The sequence below is a fragment of the Eschscholzia californica genome, unplaced genomic scaffold (assembly GCF_041429995.1).
Source record: "Eschscholzia californica isolate CP2 unplaced genomic scaffold, dmEscCali1.0.p SCAF_2, whole genome shotgun sequence".
Classification (NCBI taxonomy): domain Eukaryota; kingdom Viridiplantae; phylum Streptophyta; class Magnoliopsida; order Ranunculales; family Papaveraceae; genus Eschscholzia; species Eschscholzia californica.
This window is the reverse complement of record NW_028238309.1, coordinates 12,213,165-12,231,852: the sequence shown is the minus strand read 5'-3', so window position 1 is coordinate 12,231,852 and position 18,688 is coordinate 12,213,165. Positions and strand designations below refer to the sequence as shown.

Genomic DNA, 18,688 nt, shown 5'->3' with positions numbered 1-18,688 from the left:
AATGATTCAAAATGATGGAATTGACATCGTAGGCCACCATTTCTTTTCTATCATTCAATGTTAGATCGACACGTTGAACCATAAATGGTATAGAGAATACTAAAAATATGGTGGGAAAATTCTCCAGTGAGGAAAACAATCACATCTCTTCAGCTTCGATGATTAGCACTTTTTTCATTAAGAGGTTAGCCCTAAAAACCTAAGTTCTCTTTAGTTAATTTTCAAGTAAAAAATCCTAATCTTTTGTTGAAAGCCATCAGAACTCTTTCTTTGTGGTTTTGAGTTTAGGTTTTTATGGAATCAGGTGATGGCAGGAATGGCTTCATCAAAATGTATGTGGTGTTTCATTGAAGCCGATTTTAGCTTTTGGACTACAATATAACCTTTATCTTGCTATGTTTCGATTTGCAATACTTGAAACTTCTGTAAGCTCCTATAGTTTTCTTTGAAGTTATTCTTTCAGATAAATTAAATTGAACTTCAGTGGTGTCGTTTGTTTATATCTAACTTAGATGTTTGATAATCTCTTCCCTTTAAGATTGACTATTTGATTAAGGTTGTGAGATTATCTCAGGTGGTATTTGGCTAGACATATTTTTGCAGGATTTGCGTTATCGCGAGCCATGGATGTCAGAAGATTAAAAATCAGCGTACGTATATATTTTAGATTTATACACATTCAATTATCTAATCTCCCAATTACTGGTCAATGTTCTTGATCCTATACAGCTCTAATAATAAATGAGGTTTTAATCTATCTAATTTACGAAAACCAATTTGTTCTGATAGTTTGGTGTTTCGAACTCAAATTACTGGTCAATGTTCTTGATCCTATACAGCTCTAATATATATATATATATATATATATATATATACACACACACGTATGGCTAATATATATTTCATTTTTAATTTTATTTTCACAAATTGGGACAAATGCAGAGAACTATTCTTCACTGGAGATCAAACGAAGCCAACTCAGGTCGAAGATCTATGTTTTTAGGTTTGTCCTCTAATCACGCCTTTCTCCAAACTTTTTTATGTCATTGTTGTTCGATATGTTTCAAAATGTTTGTATCTTTTGATTATGATCATTGTTACTTGTGGAAACTTTTCCTTACCTTTGAAAGTTTCCTTAAATCTAAATTAGTAAGGAGTTTGTAGGACACGTGTAGTTTAATCTACAACAAATTCCTATCTATTTATACAAGGAAATACAGAAAAATTATTTGCAGACCTTCAATTATGTACTTCCAAGTACAAAATATGAACTTTAGGTTGCTACCTATTTCGGTTTAGTGGTAGTGTGAGTTAATTTTATGAAAGTCTGAATATGAGTTTATACACGTACAAGTGAACTTGAGAAGGTCATTGTTGCTTATGGAAGAAATAACGCTTTTCATTCTACTAATTTACTTGCATATTATTTTTTTACATGGATCTTATGGAAAGTTGGGAAACTTGATAATGAAATAAAATGCGTAAAGCATCTATTTTTTGGGAAGGTAACATGAGAACAACTTAACTTTCTGAAGCTAAACAATGTATGTGGTTTGTGGTGTTTGCTTGTCAATCTGGAGGTTTTCATTTGCCAGAGCTTATATTTTACTACCTTGCAAGTTATATTTGATATTCTTCGTCCATTACTTTTGTTTATACAATCCATGTTTCTATTGATTTGATTAAGCTATGAAAATCTTTATGCATTATCTTTAAATTACCTATCTTGTGGTATTAAACACTGAAATTTTTTCATAAAATGCTACTTCAATTACAGAATTACATTGTTATGTCGCCACATTGAAGTGGGAACAAATAATGCAAACTTCATCAGAATACCTTGATCATGCTTGTGTCGCGATAAGTAGTACATGCACAGGAGATAAACATCAACTGCAAGAAGTGTTTGTTCAAGTGGAAAGGACCAAATAAGATAAGTTCTGATTTAGGATTAGAATTCTGGTTTGATTCATAATTATATGTGAACATACTTTTAACATTTGGGTATATGTTAGATAGCAAATTTTGAGAACTATATTTGTTTCAACTTTCAACAGTCTCATCGTTTGGGTTCGGGTTCGGTCTGGTTATGGTGACTAGGATCAGTTTGAAGTAGTATTGTTGATTTGTTCAATCAGGTTGGTAGTATAATTTTATTCTATTCTTTTGAACCAATTCAAATTTCTATTAATAAGTTCAGATTTACTTATGTTTACCGTGCCGGAGGCACGGGCCATACCCTAGTGAAATAAAAATAGCAAAAAATTAATTAATAATGCATACAACATATTATGAAAACTATAATTCAGATTATATGAACACCTATATTCCCCCATTTAAATTCTTAACTTCCCCATATTACCAAAGAGTGAGGTAAAAGAATGAGTATATACACACCCATACAAGTGGTTAACCTACCAACTTGAAAACCTATTTCATTGATCTTTTTGATTAAAAATAAGTTTATGTTAAATCAATGAACTCGCTAATTAGAACACAATCCTCTTTACGCGTGAACTTCAGGTAAAAATAGTGTTTGCAATATAGTAAAAATAGAGTACAAATAATCATTGTTTCAAGGATTTTAGTCTTAATAATCTCACCTTCACCATTTACAAACGCCTCTTTCGGAGAAGAAGAAGAACCTTCATCCATTGGAGTTTATAGTTGTATAAAAGTTCTGGAAAATGGACAATCCTTCAAAACCTTAAAAAGATTTCTTGGAGGCAAAAGAAAAAGAAGGCAAAATAGATGAAGATGGAACGATGGATTAATTTCTTGCTATGTATTCTAACAAGTAAGTGGGGTCTAATGTGGACGGTTCATTTTGAACGATCCAGATTAGACCTAAAACCATTAGTTTTTAAAGAAGATTCCATGGTCCCAAGAACTGGGTTACTAAGCATTTTCGAAAATAGATTGATGATTTGATAGCAAAAAAATCGAATGAAAACCCTAAAGACGTAGCTCGCGAAAATTGGCCAAATTTTCAATCTTAACTTTTTTGGATTTAAATAAGAGGTATTTTTGGTATTTGAAAAAGGGAGTGCTTTTTAAATTGTCTTTCAAGTGCATTTCTAAACTTTCTATGGTGCCTAGAAAAACAAAAAGTTAATTTATCTTTTAACAAAAAAAACATAAAATTGGACTTTCAGCCTGATTTCGTGAATATACCAAATAACTATATGAAATGAAGGCAAAACTACAAATCAATTCCACCCCAACATGGTAACTGTGAATGTAGGTAGTTCAACAAAAAAAAAAAAAAACTGTGAAAGTAGGCCTACATGGGAAAACATTATTTTAACAATAAAAAATATTACTTTGAACTGTATGTCCTCAAACTTAACAATAATTCATCATGTCATTCTATAATTAAGAGAATGGGCTTACGTATAAGAACAACAGTTCAGTAATCAAAACAGTTATTTCCCAAAATCTGCCATTTTTTTTTGAAAGAGAAGCTCGAATTCTATTACTTCAATCAATACCAATTAGTTTACAAGAGATCTCTTTATATAGAGTTTGAAGAAAACAATTAACAGAATTATAGAACTAATACCTAGAGAGAGAAAGTTAGTTTTAGGATAACTAACAATTAACTAACACTTCGACTAATCCATTCTGTTAATAAAAAACACACGAGTGAATAACACGTGTGTGGGAGTGCTCATAGAAACTGCTTAATTCCACCTTCATCCTTTCATAACCGATTTTCTTCTTCTAAGGTCTCTTTGTCTATTTGTCTTCGACTTTAGTCCCTGGTTCATCATCACCATCAACTCTCTTACAGCCCCCCTCAAACATATGTTCCAAGGAAGGAAGGAACATAAGTTTGCTTCTGAGAAACTCAAAAGAGGAGAGGAGAAGACCCTTTGTCAATATATCAGCAAGATTCATATCTGAAGAGACAAACTTCACTTCCAAATGATTCAAATTGACCAAATCTCGAACAAAATGAATATCAATTTCTACATGCTTAGTTCTAGCATGAAACACAGGATTAGAAGCCAAATACTTAGCCCCCATATTATCACAGTAGAGAACCATTGGAAAAGAGATAGGAATGGTAAGATCATTCAGCAAGTAAGAGACCCAAAAAAGTTCAGATGTGGCTAAGGACAAAGCCCTGTATTCTGCCTCAGTTGATGACCTAGAGACAGTATTCTGCTTCTTAGAAGACCAAGAAATCAAAGAAGAGCCTAAGAAAATACAATACCCACTTGTAGACCTCCTAGAATCTGGACAACTCCCCCAATCTGAATCAGAGTAACCAGACAAAGAGGAAAGATCTCCTGAGGCAATGGTAATGCCAGCTCCAATGCTGCCCTTTAAGTATCTAAGAACTTTCTTAAGTAAAACCAAATGAGTAGAGGTAGGGTTGTGCATAAACTGTGAGAGATAGTTAATGGCATAAGTAACATCTGGTCTGGTGAGAGTTACATACTGTAATCCACCAACAATACTCCTATATGTCAATGGATCATCAAGTAAATCACCATCCAGCTTAGAGACTCTCTTTCCATGAGTCACAGGAACTCCACTAGGCTTACAATTGACCAAATCCACCTTCTGAAGTAGTTCAAGTATATACTTGGTTTGTGTAAGCTGAAGAGAAGTGGAAGAAGAACACCTATGTACCTCAACTCCTAAAAAGTAATGGAGAATACCCAACTCCTTCATTGCAAATGTAGTACCCAAATCATGAACTAGGGTCTGAACCAAAGTTGTACTTGAGCCAGTTAAAATGATGTCATCAACATACAGAAGAAACACCAAAAGGTCACCATTTTTACTATAAACAAACATTGAAGAGTCTGAAGAGCTCTTTCTAAAACCCCATTTAACTAGATAGCTAGCTATTTTGGTAAACCAGGCCCTAGGTGCCTGCTTGAGGCCATACAGAGATTTGTGTAAGTGACACACAAAATCAGGATGAGTAGGATCAACAAACCCCTGTGGCTGCTTCATGTATACATTTTCAAACAAGTCCCCATGGAGGAAGGCATTTGAAACATCAAGTTGGAGAATAGACCAAGACCTTGTGACTGCTAAAGTTAACACAATTCTAACTGTTTGTATCTTAACTACAAGGCTAAAGGTCTCTTGATAGTCAATTCCCTCTTGTTGGTTGTAGCCTTGTGCTACTAACCTAGCTTTATATCTCTCAAGTGAGCCATCTGACCTATATTTAACCTTGAAAACCCACTTACTACCCAGCACATTCATAGAGGGAAGCCTAGGTACCAAAGACCAAGTCTTGTTTTGGGTAAGAGCCTGAAACTCTGCAGACATAGCATTACACCAGTGCTCACTTTTGCTGGCTTCCTTATAAGAGGTGGGTTCAGGGATAGAGTGGGTATGAGCACTCAGAAAAGAAGAATGAAAAGTATGAGGAGATGTCAATAAAGGCACATAATCAGGTATGTGCTTAGGTTTAGTGATGGGCCTAAAAAAGGTCTATTCCCGCAAGTATACGGGGTCAAGTTATAGTATTTATAATAAGATCGAGTATCGTCCCAAAAGATAGGTAGGTAACTTTGGACATTGAATGCGGGTTTAACCCAATAATCAAGATGTCAATATCTAACTTAGACTAAAACACACACACACCCCTCATAAAATTGATGATTGATATATAAGAAATAAGAAAACAAATGATACTAACTAAACTATCTAAGAGAGGGGAGAAGATATCTAAGGGTATAAAATCCACCACATAATTTCACTTTATAAGACAAACACTTAATTACTCAAATCTCTTTTGTATTTACTCGGGATCCAATATAATGAACTATTTGGATTCCGGATGATATTCTAGATAAAACGATTTATAATTACTAATTCTAATTGTCTTCCTTATAGATGGTTCGGATCGCTTAACTATTATCCATCATCTAAAAAGCATACTCCATCTAACAACTTAACGAAAGTATGAAATATCTAATTATGAGGCATGAGTAATAGAAAGAGAATCCAATCCATATAGATAAACAATTAATAGACATTAAAGCACATCAAAGGATTTAATTAATCAAGAACAAGTATTATAAAGATCCAAAATGGGTTTCATTCACAACCTTAGATTGCTAAATTAACTATACATGGAATCTAGAATACCATTCATTGACATTGTAAAATAAATGAAAATACGAAGAAATTAATGGAAAGAAATCACCAAGAATGTTCAAATTCCATATCCCCATGTATCTCCAATTTGTCCAAGATTTGCTCCATTTATGCTCAAGAATGTTTCTCCAAGAAATCCAAGTAATAGCTATTTTATTGCCACCCAAATAAGAAAAAAGAAAGAGAAAGAAGAAATTAGATCTAGAAAGAAGTTGGAAAGAAGAGATGAAGAGGGTAAAGATGATAGAAGAATATGGAAGAAAGAAGGAGATGACTATTAATGGAAGAAGAATAGTGGTAGAGAAGAAGTTGTAGTATTAGTAGAGAAAGATAGAAAAAGAATGGAAAAGAGGGATTAGGTTGAAGAAAGAAATAGGTAAGAAGAGGGATTAGAAATAGAGAAGAGAAGGTATAGTAAGAAGAGGTTAAGAGGGGAGAGAAAGTATGAGAGGGTTTGCAAGTCTAGGTTTTAATGGAGGAGAAAGGGATTTATTTATAGGGTTAGGGTTTTGGTTGGGTTAAATGGTAAAAAAATTTAAAAGATAGGGTTACTTTTGCAATTTAATGGGTTAAAAGGACAAAACCAGGTGGCTAGGGTTTTAAAGTGGGAATTTGGGTGATTTGGTGTACCCGGTTATAGGATAGTAGAGTGAATCGGCCACAGAAACCGTCGGATTTCGAAGCGCGCGGATCTGGGCTGTTAAGAGAGTGACACGCATCCGGGAGCACGGCAGCTATGCTGCTACGGGTACACGGAATAAACAATAAAGGACGGGATGCACAGGAGCCACACGATCGTGAAAACGCGGGAACGACCGGCTGAGATTAAAACGTTAGATCAGGGAGTACGGAACTAAGTTGCAACGGGCTACACGGGAATGGAATCAAGGACGGACGCACATCAGCCGTAGATCTTGAAAACGCAGAAGGCTACGGTCCAGATTATAATGTGGGAGCGGGACTACTGGAGCAAGATGCGACGCGCTACACTGAATCAGGCTTATAAGGGTCCACTTCGCTGCTTAGAGGAAACTCGGGATTTAGATGCACCAGCCTCCATAGCGCGCCACGTGTTCCTTGGTGTACCGCGCGCCAGAATAGTGCCCGACATTGTACCGAAAGCTGACCAAATGTTGACCTGACTTTGACTTTGCATTTTTCACTCATCCGGACTCCGAATTGACTTCCGTTTTCTCCTACGGACTCGTCTCGACCTCTACTTTTCAACTACGCACTGACCTTGGCCAAATTTCCAGAATGTCCTTGACTCCAAATGACCAAAATACCCTTCATGCATCTTTTCCTCGTTTTTAACCGTTTTTCACATCTAACTCCGCAAAAGACACCTAATCAAGAAAACCAACCATTTTATTATAATAAAGACTCGAAACCGACTAACTTGGCTAAATTAAACGACTCAGATGGGGCATTTTCATGACCCATCAAACATCCCCAAACTTAGATTTTGCTAGTCCTCGAGCAAAACAAAATAAAAGAAAAGACCTAACTCACTTTCGGAGGAATCCCGGTTGCATTTAGCGTATGCAACAAGCCGTTAAACCCCTAGGTTGCCCTAGTGGACGAGTGTGGTCTCGTGAGGGTTTCCATAGATGACACCCACAAACATCATGGTTTCAAATACACAAGGGTCCAAAATCCAAATCGTAGATAAACATGATTGATATAGTAAAGGGTTTAAGCATGTCAACACATAATGAATCAAGTAAATAAGCTCTTGTAAAGGCTAAAGGCCCCTTCACTAATGATCTTACCCTAAAATGCAAGTGTCATACCATAATAAGCACATCTATGTTCCGAAGTCACAAAACCTTAATTCCCAAGTTAGTACATTTCGCCTCGACTTCGGCCTCACGGACATAAACTCCAAAAATGAAATCACTCAAGAATGGTTCGCTCGTATGTGTGAGTGTGATCACTTAAATAGGACTCAACACATAAAAAGGGGTGAGGACAACATTTTGGAACGAATGATCTTCGAAAAGGAATTAGCCACTAATAGAGTGGGGAAGCTCACTCACCCTTCTCAACCATTCTACCCTCTAAAAATGCCTTCTAAACTAGAGATGGATAATGATGGTGGATTCCCGAGAATTTCGACCTCTTCATTATGGTAGAACCTCTTAAGCATCTCAACATTTGTTTCTTGCTTCGAATACTTATTCATTAACAAAAACACCAACACATATAATCACTCACACAAAAGAGCTAACACATGCTCAAACATACACAAAAATCACTTTATTTCACTCTTTTTCTTTTTTTCTTCTTTTTTTCCATATCACTTTTTTTTTTCATTTTTCATTTTTTTTCATTTTTTTTTTCATAACACAAATACAATCAACCAAAATAAAATACTACACACATAAATCTATCTTTGCAATCAACTTTTCATTTCATACTTGCTTCTGACATTCTTCATTTTTTTATCTCATGTCTTCATTCTCGGGATATAAGATGATGGATGGTGATGGAGTATCCGCTTTCCTCTAGTTGACATTCTCATTGGGTTTCATGGACTACAAGGGCAAGGTTAATTCACTATCCTAATGTCACTCCTAGTGGCTAAGGAAATTGAGCACACGAGATCAAATGAGCTCTTTTACAAGTTACGAGGTTGAGTAGCTCTTCATTGTACTCGGAGTTAGCGCGGAAGAGAACACTCGAATGACAATTTAGGCTTTGAGCTCTCACATGGGTTAAGTCTCCACTAATGACTACTTTAGGTCTCTTAGAAATGTTTCTTCTTCACTAAGATGTCACTCACATGGCACGACACAGACACTAAAAGACTCGACTTTCATGCAAAGGCCATTAGCAATCACAAAACTCATCAACTCGACACATATGCATCAAAATTCTTAAAACTATCACTAGAATCACATGCAAATCTACTTAAAATGTTCAAAATTTTCAAATTTTGGCTACTTTGAACCCTTTTGTCTTTGAAACCCATGGTCATGCATTGGTTATGGTCATATCCCGCATCCCCAAACTTAAAACTAACATTGTCCTCAATGTTCTAAGCATATACTCACCAAAAGATAAAGAGACACATCAATCTAAAGAGAAGAGTGGAGAGATATTACCATAACCGAAGGAGATAAAAGATGATACTACCAAGGCTCATGTATAAAGAGATTCCAAGTTGATGCCAAGCTCGCGCCATCCCCAACTTGGAACAAACCACGCCTTAGAAGTAAAACATATAAGAATTGCTCCTAAAATATCAACAAATATCATAAGAATGAATCACATAAAAGACATGACCACATACAAATCTACCACTAACGCGGGTATACACGATTGCATTGAGCTATGCAATTAGCCTTTGATTCTCTTGATTTCACATAAGAACACGAGTTATGTCTCGTGGAGGGTTTCCAGAGATGATACCCACAAACATCAAGACCCATTAATCGGCCTAACGATCATAAAGCAAAAGACGAAAAATTTGGGGGTCAACCCAAAGAAAGCTATATGCATGTGCTAATCGTCTCAAAAAAAGATAAAGAATACGAAGTGCACATGAGACGATAAAAGAAAACAAGCCATCCCCAAACTTAGTGGGTGCACAGTCCACTAAGTAGGTATAGATAGAAGGAACGACAACAAAGAAATCATCAAAAGGATCGACATACATGTGAAGAGTCAAAATATCAGTCGAAGGCAAAAAATCATCTGGAAGCTTAGTGGACAGAATATCCACTATGTCCATAGACGTCTTTGGAAAGACGTCTGAAATGTCCCAAAAGGGATCAACAACCGAGTTTGAGATCATGTGGAAAGTCGAACTAGACTCTAAGGGTAAGGCAGTATGCTTGGGGACCAAGTCAAGGTCCATGGTTTCCTTAGGTAAATAGTCTGACAAACTATCCAACATGTCTCTAACTACTACGTCATCAATATCCTCAAAGACATCTGGGGCCTCGCAGTCAGTTATAATATCAGGCCTTCCTAGCATTGCATCTAAGACTGACTCCTTACAAATGTCAAAAATTGGATAGTTCGGAATCGTGTCATCCTCAAACTTGCTCGTAGAGCCATCACCCTGAACATCAACGTCTAATGTAGTCCTATCATGGTGAGACGACAAATGGTGAGGAAACGAGACAACAAGGTTATCAGTTTGTTCAAGCTCTTGGGCCCTCTCAGTTGATTCGTCGACATTTAACTTAGTACTAGGGTATGACGTATTACCCTCGCCATCGGACCTAGTACCCTCTTGAGTTTGGGGTGGTAAAACCCCTTCCTCGTCGGCTAATAACTGTGACATCATCATCTCTAATGGATGATTTAGAGACTCTAATTGATGATTTAGAGGCTCAAACCTCTGATGTAACTCTTGTTGCATTTGAATCTGCGTCTGTTCAAATTGATTTTGTGTCTCTTCAAGTTGTAACATCATTTCAGTCAGACGACTCACAGACTCTAATTGAGATCTATCTTCAAGAGTCTCTTCATGATAAGGCTCACAAGTGTAATTAAATGAAGACTCTTGATAATAACTCCCACCGTACATACTAGGATCATACCTGCCTCTAAAATCATTGGTCTCAGAAAAGTGTGAAATGTAAGGTCTCTCATACATATTTGATGTCGGACCATATCTATCACTAATCTGATCGTCTCTACACATCCATCGGTATTCTCCTAGGGTCATACGAGATCGGTCGGGCTCAAATGGTCTATTCCCCTCACTAATCGGAGCATCCCTACACATCCTTTGGTATTCACCTAAGGTCATATCAGGTCGGTTAGTGCGGGGAATCCTCGAAATAAGCTCATCATCATCATCAAATGGCCAACCGTTATAAGAACGTGCCATAATCTCACAATGCTCAAGGAACTAACAAACAAGCTATCAATGCAAATCAAAACTTATCCAACCAATCACACACAAGTAAGAAAGAAAGAGATAGAATACGATACTAGCGGATGCTCCTCTCGTTTTGTTCTTCCTTCCGATTCCTTTCTGATTTTTTTGTTCCCCTTCGCTCCTATGTTCCTGTTTTTTGGCTTTTCTCTTAAAGTGGTACCTGAAAAAAATAAAAGATAAGAAACTACGAAAATAAAGAAAGAAAAACATCTAAGTTAACAAATAACACTAAACTAATGAACAAAACAAGCAAACAATGTCCGAACTACTAAACCTATCCCCGGCAGCGGCGCCAAAAACTTGATAGGCCTAAAATTAAGTCTATTCCCGCAAGTATACGGGGTCAAGTTATATTATTTATAATAAGATCGTGTATCGTCCCAAGAGATAAGTAGGTAACTTCGGATATTAACGGCGAGTTTAACCCAATAATCAAGATGTCAATATCTAACTTAGACTAAAACACACACACACCCCAGTCATAAATTTGATGATTGATATATAAGCAATAAGAAAACAAATGAAACTATCTAAACTATCTAAGAGAGGGGAGAAGATATCTAAGGTTATAAAATCCATCACATAATTTCACTTTATAAAACAAACACTTAATTACTTAAATCTCTTTTGTATTTACTCGGGATCCAATATAATGAACTATTTGGATTCCGGATGATGTTCTAGTTAAAACAATTTTATAATTACTAATTCTAATTGTCTACCTTATAGAGATTCGGATTGCTAAACTATTATTCATCATCTAAAAAGCATACTCCATCTAACAACTTAAGGAAAGTATGAAATATCTAATTATGAGGCATGAGTAATGGAAAGAAAATCCAATCCATATAGATAAACAATCAATAGACATTAAAGCACATCAAAGGATTTAATTAATCAAGAACAAGTATTATAAAGATCCAAAATGGGTTTCATTCACAACCTTAGATTGCTAAATTAACTATACATGGAATCTAGAGTGACATTCATTGACATTGTAAAATAAATGAAAATACTAAGAAATTAATGGAAAGAAATCACCACGAATGTTCAAAATCCATATTCCCATGTATCTCCATTTTATCCAAGATTTGCTCCATTCGTGTTCAAGAATTGTACTCCAAGAAATCCAAGTAATAGCTATTTTATTGCCACCCAAATAAGAAAAAGAAAGAAAAAGAAGAAATTAGATCCAGAAAGAAGTTGTCAAGAAGAGATGAAGAGGGTAAAGATGATAGAAGAATATGGAAGAAAGAAGAAGAAGACTAATGGAAGAAGGAATAGTGGTAGAGAAGAAGTAGTAGTAGAGAAAGAGATGGTAAAATAATGGAGAAGATAGATTTAGTAGTAGAAAAGAGAGAAAGAAATAGGTGAGAAGAGGGATAGGTTGAGTAGAGAAGAGGAATATAGAGAAGAGGGATATTGAGAAGAGAAGGAGATTGAGAGGGTTTGCAAGTCTAGGTTTTAGTTGAGGAGGAAAAAGGTATTATATAGGGTTAGGGTTTTTGGTAGAAAAGGGATAAAATGGGAAAGATGGTTTAGGTGAAATTAGGGTTTTTGTACCCATTTGTGCAAGAAGGTATGGCTGGTTTTAACAAAAGTGAAAGGGAGGAGGACATGTGGCGGCTGGGAGAGGGGTAAAGGTTTTAACAACTAATGTGTAGCCGGATTGAAGTTAACAAGTCGCGGTAGGGACTACAGCCGTCTGATCTTGGCGCGCTCGGATCAGGACAGACAGGAGACAGCTACGTGGCCGGGAGCACGGAACCTAGCTATTCGGGCAACACGGGATAATTAATAAGGACGGGACGGTCAGCAGCTGTAGATCTTGAAAACGCGGGAACGACCGGCTGAGATTAAAACGTTGGATCGGGACCACCAAATTAAGCTGCAGCGCGCTCCACCGGATCATGCTCTTAGGGTCCATTTTGTTGCTGAGCGAGAATACGGGATTTAGATGGACCGGCCTCCGGAGAACGCCACGTGTTCCTTTGTGTACAGCGTGCCAGAATTTCTACCGAAAGTACCCCACCAAGTCAACAGCATTTGACCCAACTTTGACCTTGGTTTATTCCTTCGTCCGGACTCTGATTTGACTTCCGTTTTCTCCTACGGACTCGTCTCGACCTCTACTTTTCAACCACGCACTGACCTTGGCCAAATTACCAGATTGTCCTTGACTCCAGATGACCAAAATACCCTTCATGCATCTTTTCCTCGTTTTTAACCGTTTTTCACACCTAACTCCGCAAAACACACCTAATCAAGAAAACCAACCATTTTATTATAATAAAGACTCGAAACCGACTAACTTGGCTAAATTAAACGACTCAGATGGGGCATTTTCATGACCCATCATTTAGCAATACCACTCTTAGACCTAGTCTGCATAGAATGAGAATTAGAAAGAGATGTGGCTGAGGGTAGACCAGATGTGGGATTGTTCTCTGTGAGTTCAATAGGAGGGGTTGGAGTATCTTGATCATGAATAGGATAATTTGTGTGGTGATCACTTAAAGAAGTGTCGCAACTGGCTGGTAAAGCAGGCAGAACAATAACTTCATAAGGAGCTAGGAACTCACTAGATGAGGGAGTAGGAGACTAAGTCATTTCACTAAAAGGGAAAGAGTACTCATCAAAAATAACATGTCTAGAGACATACTCTTTATTTGAAGTGAGATCCAAGCATTTGAACCCCTTATGGGTAGGACTATATCCTATAAACACACACTTTGTTGATCTTGGACTAAGTTTATCAATCTTAATGTCTCCAAGATAGGGATAGCAAGTGGAACCAAACACTTTAATCATATTATAATCAGGGACCCTATTGAATAATACCTCATAAGGAGTTTTGTAAGAAAGTACCTTACTTGGAGTCCTATTGATGAGGAAAGTAGCTGTGGCATATGCATGATACCAAAAATACTTAGGCATAGAAGCTTGAAAGAGGATGGTGTTGCCCACAGATGTAATGTGTCTGTTCTTCCTCTCAGCTCTCCCATTCTGTTGGGGAGTATAGGGACAGGAGCTTCTGAAAATTATCCCACATTTATTTAGATAAGCTTGAAAGTCTCCCTTAGCCAATTCCAAAGCTCCATCACTCTGGAATGTCTTGATGGATGCAGAAAGTAGCTTCTCATAGTGCCTTTGAAAGTGTTGAAAACAGCCAAAGCTGTCTGACCTCAATTTCATGGGGTATATCCAAAAGAAGGTACTATAATCATCCATAAACAATATGTAGTATCTAATACCAGACTTTGTAGAGACTGGAGATGGACCCCAGATGTCACAGTGGATAAGCTCAAGTGGAGTGGAAGAAGAGCTTGTGGATTGATAGAAAGGGAGCCTGTGACTCTTCCCTAGCTGACAAGAAGGACACACATCATAGGCATCTTTAGAGGAAATTGTGATGTGATTACCACTTTCCAAAATTGATATAACTTCTTTTGAGGGATGGCCAAGTCTGTTGTGCCATGTCCTAGCAGAGGCATTGACACTATAAGCTTGTTCCAAAGATATATGTGATGAATTATCACAGAGAATCATAGTAAAATCAATACTATATAGGTTATTCACCATAGGACCATCAGCTAGCACCTCCTTAGACCAGAGATCTCTAATTAAAAACCCCCAAGGTAAGAACTTAACACTACAAAAATTCTCTTTAGTAAATTTGGAAATAGAGAGAAGATTCTTATGGATGGCTGGGACATGGAGTACCTTTTTAAGCTCAAATGCCTGAGACCCAGCCATCACAGTAGCTTTACCAGTGTTTCTAATATCAAGACACTTTCCATCTCCTATCATGACTCCATTGTCTCCTTTATATGGAGAGCTATGAATAAGTATACCCTTGGTGTGTGTCATGTGGCTAGTGGCTCCTGTGTCTGCTATCCACTTCTCATCTCTCTTAGTGGATGGAATCTGATCAGGAGAAGAAGATAGAGGTTGGAGATCACTCATAAGTGCTCCAAAATGAGCCTGTTCCTCTTCTTCTTCTATTTGTTCTATGTATTCATCTCCTTCTTCATCATCTTCTTCAATTTCTTGTAAGTGAAAATTAGCAAAGTTTCTTGGTTGATTTCTTTGAACAGGAGTTGACTCTGAGAAGTCCTTGAATCTCATTCGACATTGCCTAGCTGTGTGGCCCCATTTATAGCAAATGCCACAAGGTATAGTTGTATAGTCAAAGAAATTATTCCTGACAGAAGGAGAATTAACCTTGGGTGGAAGCTTGGACCCAGACTCAAGAGCTTGAGTCTGTGAAAATGGTTTGTTACCTCTGAAAGGAAAGGGTCGAGACACACCTCTAGAAGGATATCTTTTAACAAAATAAGATTCATTATCATCAATTGGTTCTTGTTCTTTAAGCCAATGTTCATGGTGAAGTAGTCTACTTCTTAATTCAGCAAAAGTTAAAGAACCTTCCCTATTTTGAATTGTAATAACAAATTGGGAATACTCCCTTCCTAGACCTTGAAGAGCAATTCGTGAGAGTTCAGAGTCAGAGACTCTATCATTTACAGCCACAAGTGAATCAGCAATGGTTTTGATCTTGCTAAGATAAACAAAAATTGAAGAGGAACCTTTCTTGATAGATTGAAGACTATGTCTCAAACAGGACTTCTTAGCTTCAAATTCTTGAAGGAAAATCAACTCAAGGTAGACCCAAATGTCTCTTGATGTTTTTAAGCCTAAAATATCTGATGCTATTGACTGAGAAATGGTAGCTTTAATAAAAGATTTGACAAAACTATCATTTTTCCGCCATTGAAGATAGGCTGGATTTACAGAATCTCTACCCTCAAGAACAATTAACTGGGGGGGTTCTTCAATTGTACCATCAATATAAGAAATTAGGTCATTTCCAATTAGGGCATTCTCAATTTGATCCTTCCAGACCAGAAAATTTGAATCATCTAAACGAGTAGAAATCAAACTTGTAATATTCGCATTATGAGTAAACTGACCTGAATTAGGGTTTTGATTTGTAGCAATTTCCAGGAAGAGATTGAGTCCCTGATTCTTTGATACAGAAGAAACAACTCTTTTCCAATTCGAAGCTGAAGATTCAGCTTGAAGATTTTACAAAGAATAGCAGAAACCTCTGATCGATTTAAAACTATCTTGTTCGTTTGAAATTGTCCCAATTGCGCTTTCTGGATCTGATGATCGAAAAAATTCGCTTAGGGCTCCGATACCATGAAAGAGAAGCTCGAATTCTATTACTTCAATCAATACCAATTAGTTTACAAGAGATCTCTTTATATAGAGTTTGAAGAAAACAATTAACAGAATTATAGAACTAATACCTAGAGAGAGAAAGTTAGTTTTAGGATAACTAACACTTCGACTAATCCATTCTGTTAATAGAAAACACATAAGTGAATAACACGTGTGTGGGAGTGCTCATAGAAACTGCTTAATTCCACCTTCGTCCTTTCATAACCGATTTTCTTCTTCTAAGGTCTCTTTGTCTATTTGTCTTCGACTTTAGTCCCTGGTTCATCATCACCATCAACTCTCTTACATTTTTATCTTCAAGATCATATCTGAGGTAAATGAAGTTACAGTGTCGCCAAAATCTTCCATGTATTGTTCTAAACTTGCTTCGGTCGCCGCTTGTGATCCGTTTAGTTATGGCGGTGGATTTATACAAAGTTTTTTTTCCCTCTAAAAAATCAGCACATAATCAACCATCTTCCAAAAATAGAAAGTAGGAAAATTAGTAGACTAGTAATATAACTAGTTAACCTAATTTAATTGATTCAAAATCGTTCGTTCTTAGGTTTTCTTATATTTGGCCATTGACAATGATGATGATGAATTTGATGATAGAAGATGAAGACCTTTTGATGTTGAAACTGATTATGGAAGTTGGAAGATGAAGATCTGATGGTGAATCTTGCAATTTTCTTTTATTATTAAAAATGGAACTTTTCTCATTTGATTCAATTTATTTTCTTTGGATTTGATCTTTCAATCTTCAAACATCCGAAAGTTTTACTAGTTTTACAAAAAGTTCTTCCGCTCTTTCCTCTAAACATCTAATAATTATTGTCAATACATTTTCTGATGACATTATTACTACCAGTACTTCTATATATCAACATTGAAGATTCCTAAGCAACCATATTCAAAATCAAGTCAATAAAGAAAATGAATTCGGAAAAAATGGGGATCCAAATCAGAAATTAGGAATCTAATTCTAGAAAAATGGGGGTCCAAATAATGGAGGATGATACTCAAGTTTGACCAAGGTCATTACTTGATGAAGCCATGGTAACCAGGAAGGTCTTCTTAGTCGTCACTCATTTGAGTGCCAAAGTATCGCCAACTAGGCGAAATCCATGAGAAGCCAATTGATTTTTCAAAGCTCCAACTGAAACTAGCCAAGATTACTTCAGTTGAAGTATTTCAAGTTTGAAAGCCTATTCAAATTACCAAGCTAAAGTTACTTATACAGTGGAGTTGCAGACAATACCCCTCAACGACAATTGTTCGATATTAAAAAAAAAAGTAATTTCAAGTTGAAGTTTTGAATCTGATCGTAAGCGAGAAACATTCATATCTTCCAAATACAAGCTTCAAATTGGATACTGTACAAATTTCACATTCCAACTTGAGGGAGAGTATTAGAATATAAAGATCGAGAAGGATCGAGATCCGAAGATATCAAATATCAACCGTCCAAGATATACTATGATTTAAAATATATTATTTAGTTATATTGTACTTGGCCAAAATAGAGTCTTAGGAAACTAAGATACCTAAATTGCTCTACAAATCCAAATTAAAATCAAATCAGGAACCATAAAACAGAACAAGAACATGAAGTTCATCTGGTCGGTACTGAAAAATTAGGTCTACCTTTGCAAGAAGAGATCTTGAGTAAACGTTCAATAATTTTCCTATCTATGATACTATTTGTTGGGTGGTCTTGGGCCTCTCTCACCTCAAAAGCTATCTCAAGAGGTAAGGTTTCTCCCACACTTATTAACGCACCACATGCCCCTTCCACAACTAATGTTGGATTAACCTAACAATCTCCCTCTCACACACATTGACTCTTAACTGCCATTCCAGCACCAATGTGGGATTAACCTAACAATCTCCGAGACTTGTTATTACCCACGCTCTTATATCAGTGTTGGGTGGTCTTGGGCCTCTCTCACCTCAAAAGCTAGCTCAAGAGGTAAGGCTTCTCCCACACCTATTAACGCACTACCTGCCCCTTCCACAACCAATGTGGGATTTACCTAACACTATCATCAACAACAAGTACATGAAGTTCATCAGATCGAACAATAGGAGGAAAAAAAGAACTAAATGATCGCAATTTTCAGTTAAAAATAATATTTTCAGAGAGTAAAGTTCTAGAGAGAGAAAATCTAGAGAAGAAAAAAAGAAAGATATGATGAGTGGGTGAGAGTTTTTAGAGAGAGAGATAGAGAGCTGAGAAGAATGAATTAAAAAGAGAACTGATTGTAAACTAGAGGACTATTTGAAAAATGACCTAATCAAAAATATATTTTTGAGTTTGAAATTAGAATAACTAATGGATCACTAGTATTTCAAGAGCGTGGCTTGTAATAATAGAAAACTAAAGATTGTGAATACAGGCCCTATATTTCAAGTAGTTGACAGGTTGCTTGTATT

The 18,688-nt window shown here is 36.6% G+C and overlaps 1 protein-coding gene and 1 long non-coding RNA gene across 2 annotated transcripts; one reads left to right on the top strand and one right to left on the bottom strand.

Moving 5' to 3' along the window:
- The first annotated feature begins 341 nt into the window (after positions 1-341).
- Positions 342-2,236, top strand: LOC147556275 (uncharacterized). The gene is made up of 4 exons (XR_015234980.1): positions 342-425; positions 575-650; positions 943-1,003; positions 1,778-2,236. It is a non-coding gene; the product is annotated as an uncharacterized LOC147556275 (long non-coding RNA).
- Positions 2,237-6,031: 3,795 nt separating this feature from the next.
- Positions 6,032-12,485, bottom strand: LOC147556274 (uncharacterized). Its single transcript, XM_086664106.1, has 2 exons — positions 12,068-12,485; positions 6,032-11,186 (listed from the first exon to the last, which is right to left on the bottom strand). The coding sequence occupies exon 2, from the start codon at positions 10,973-10,975 to the stop codon at positions 9,572-9,574; it is 1,404 nt and encodes a 467-aa protein (XP_086520232.1). The 5' UTR covers positions 10,976-11,186; positions 12,068-12,485; the 3' UTR covers positions 6,032-9,571.
- Between the last annotated feature and the right edge of the window lie 6,203 nt (positions 12,486-18,688).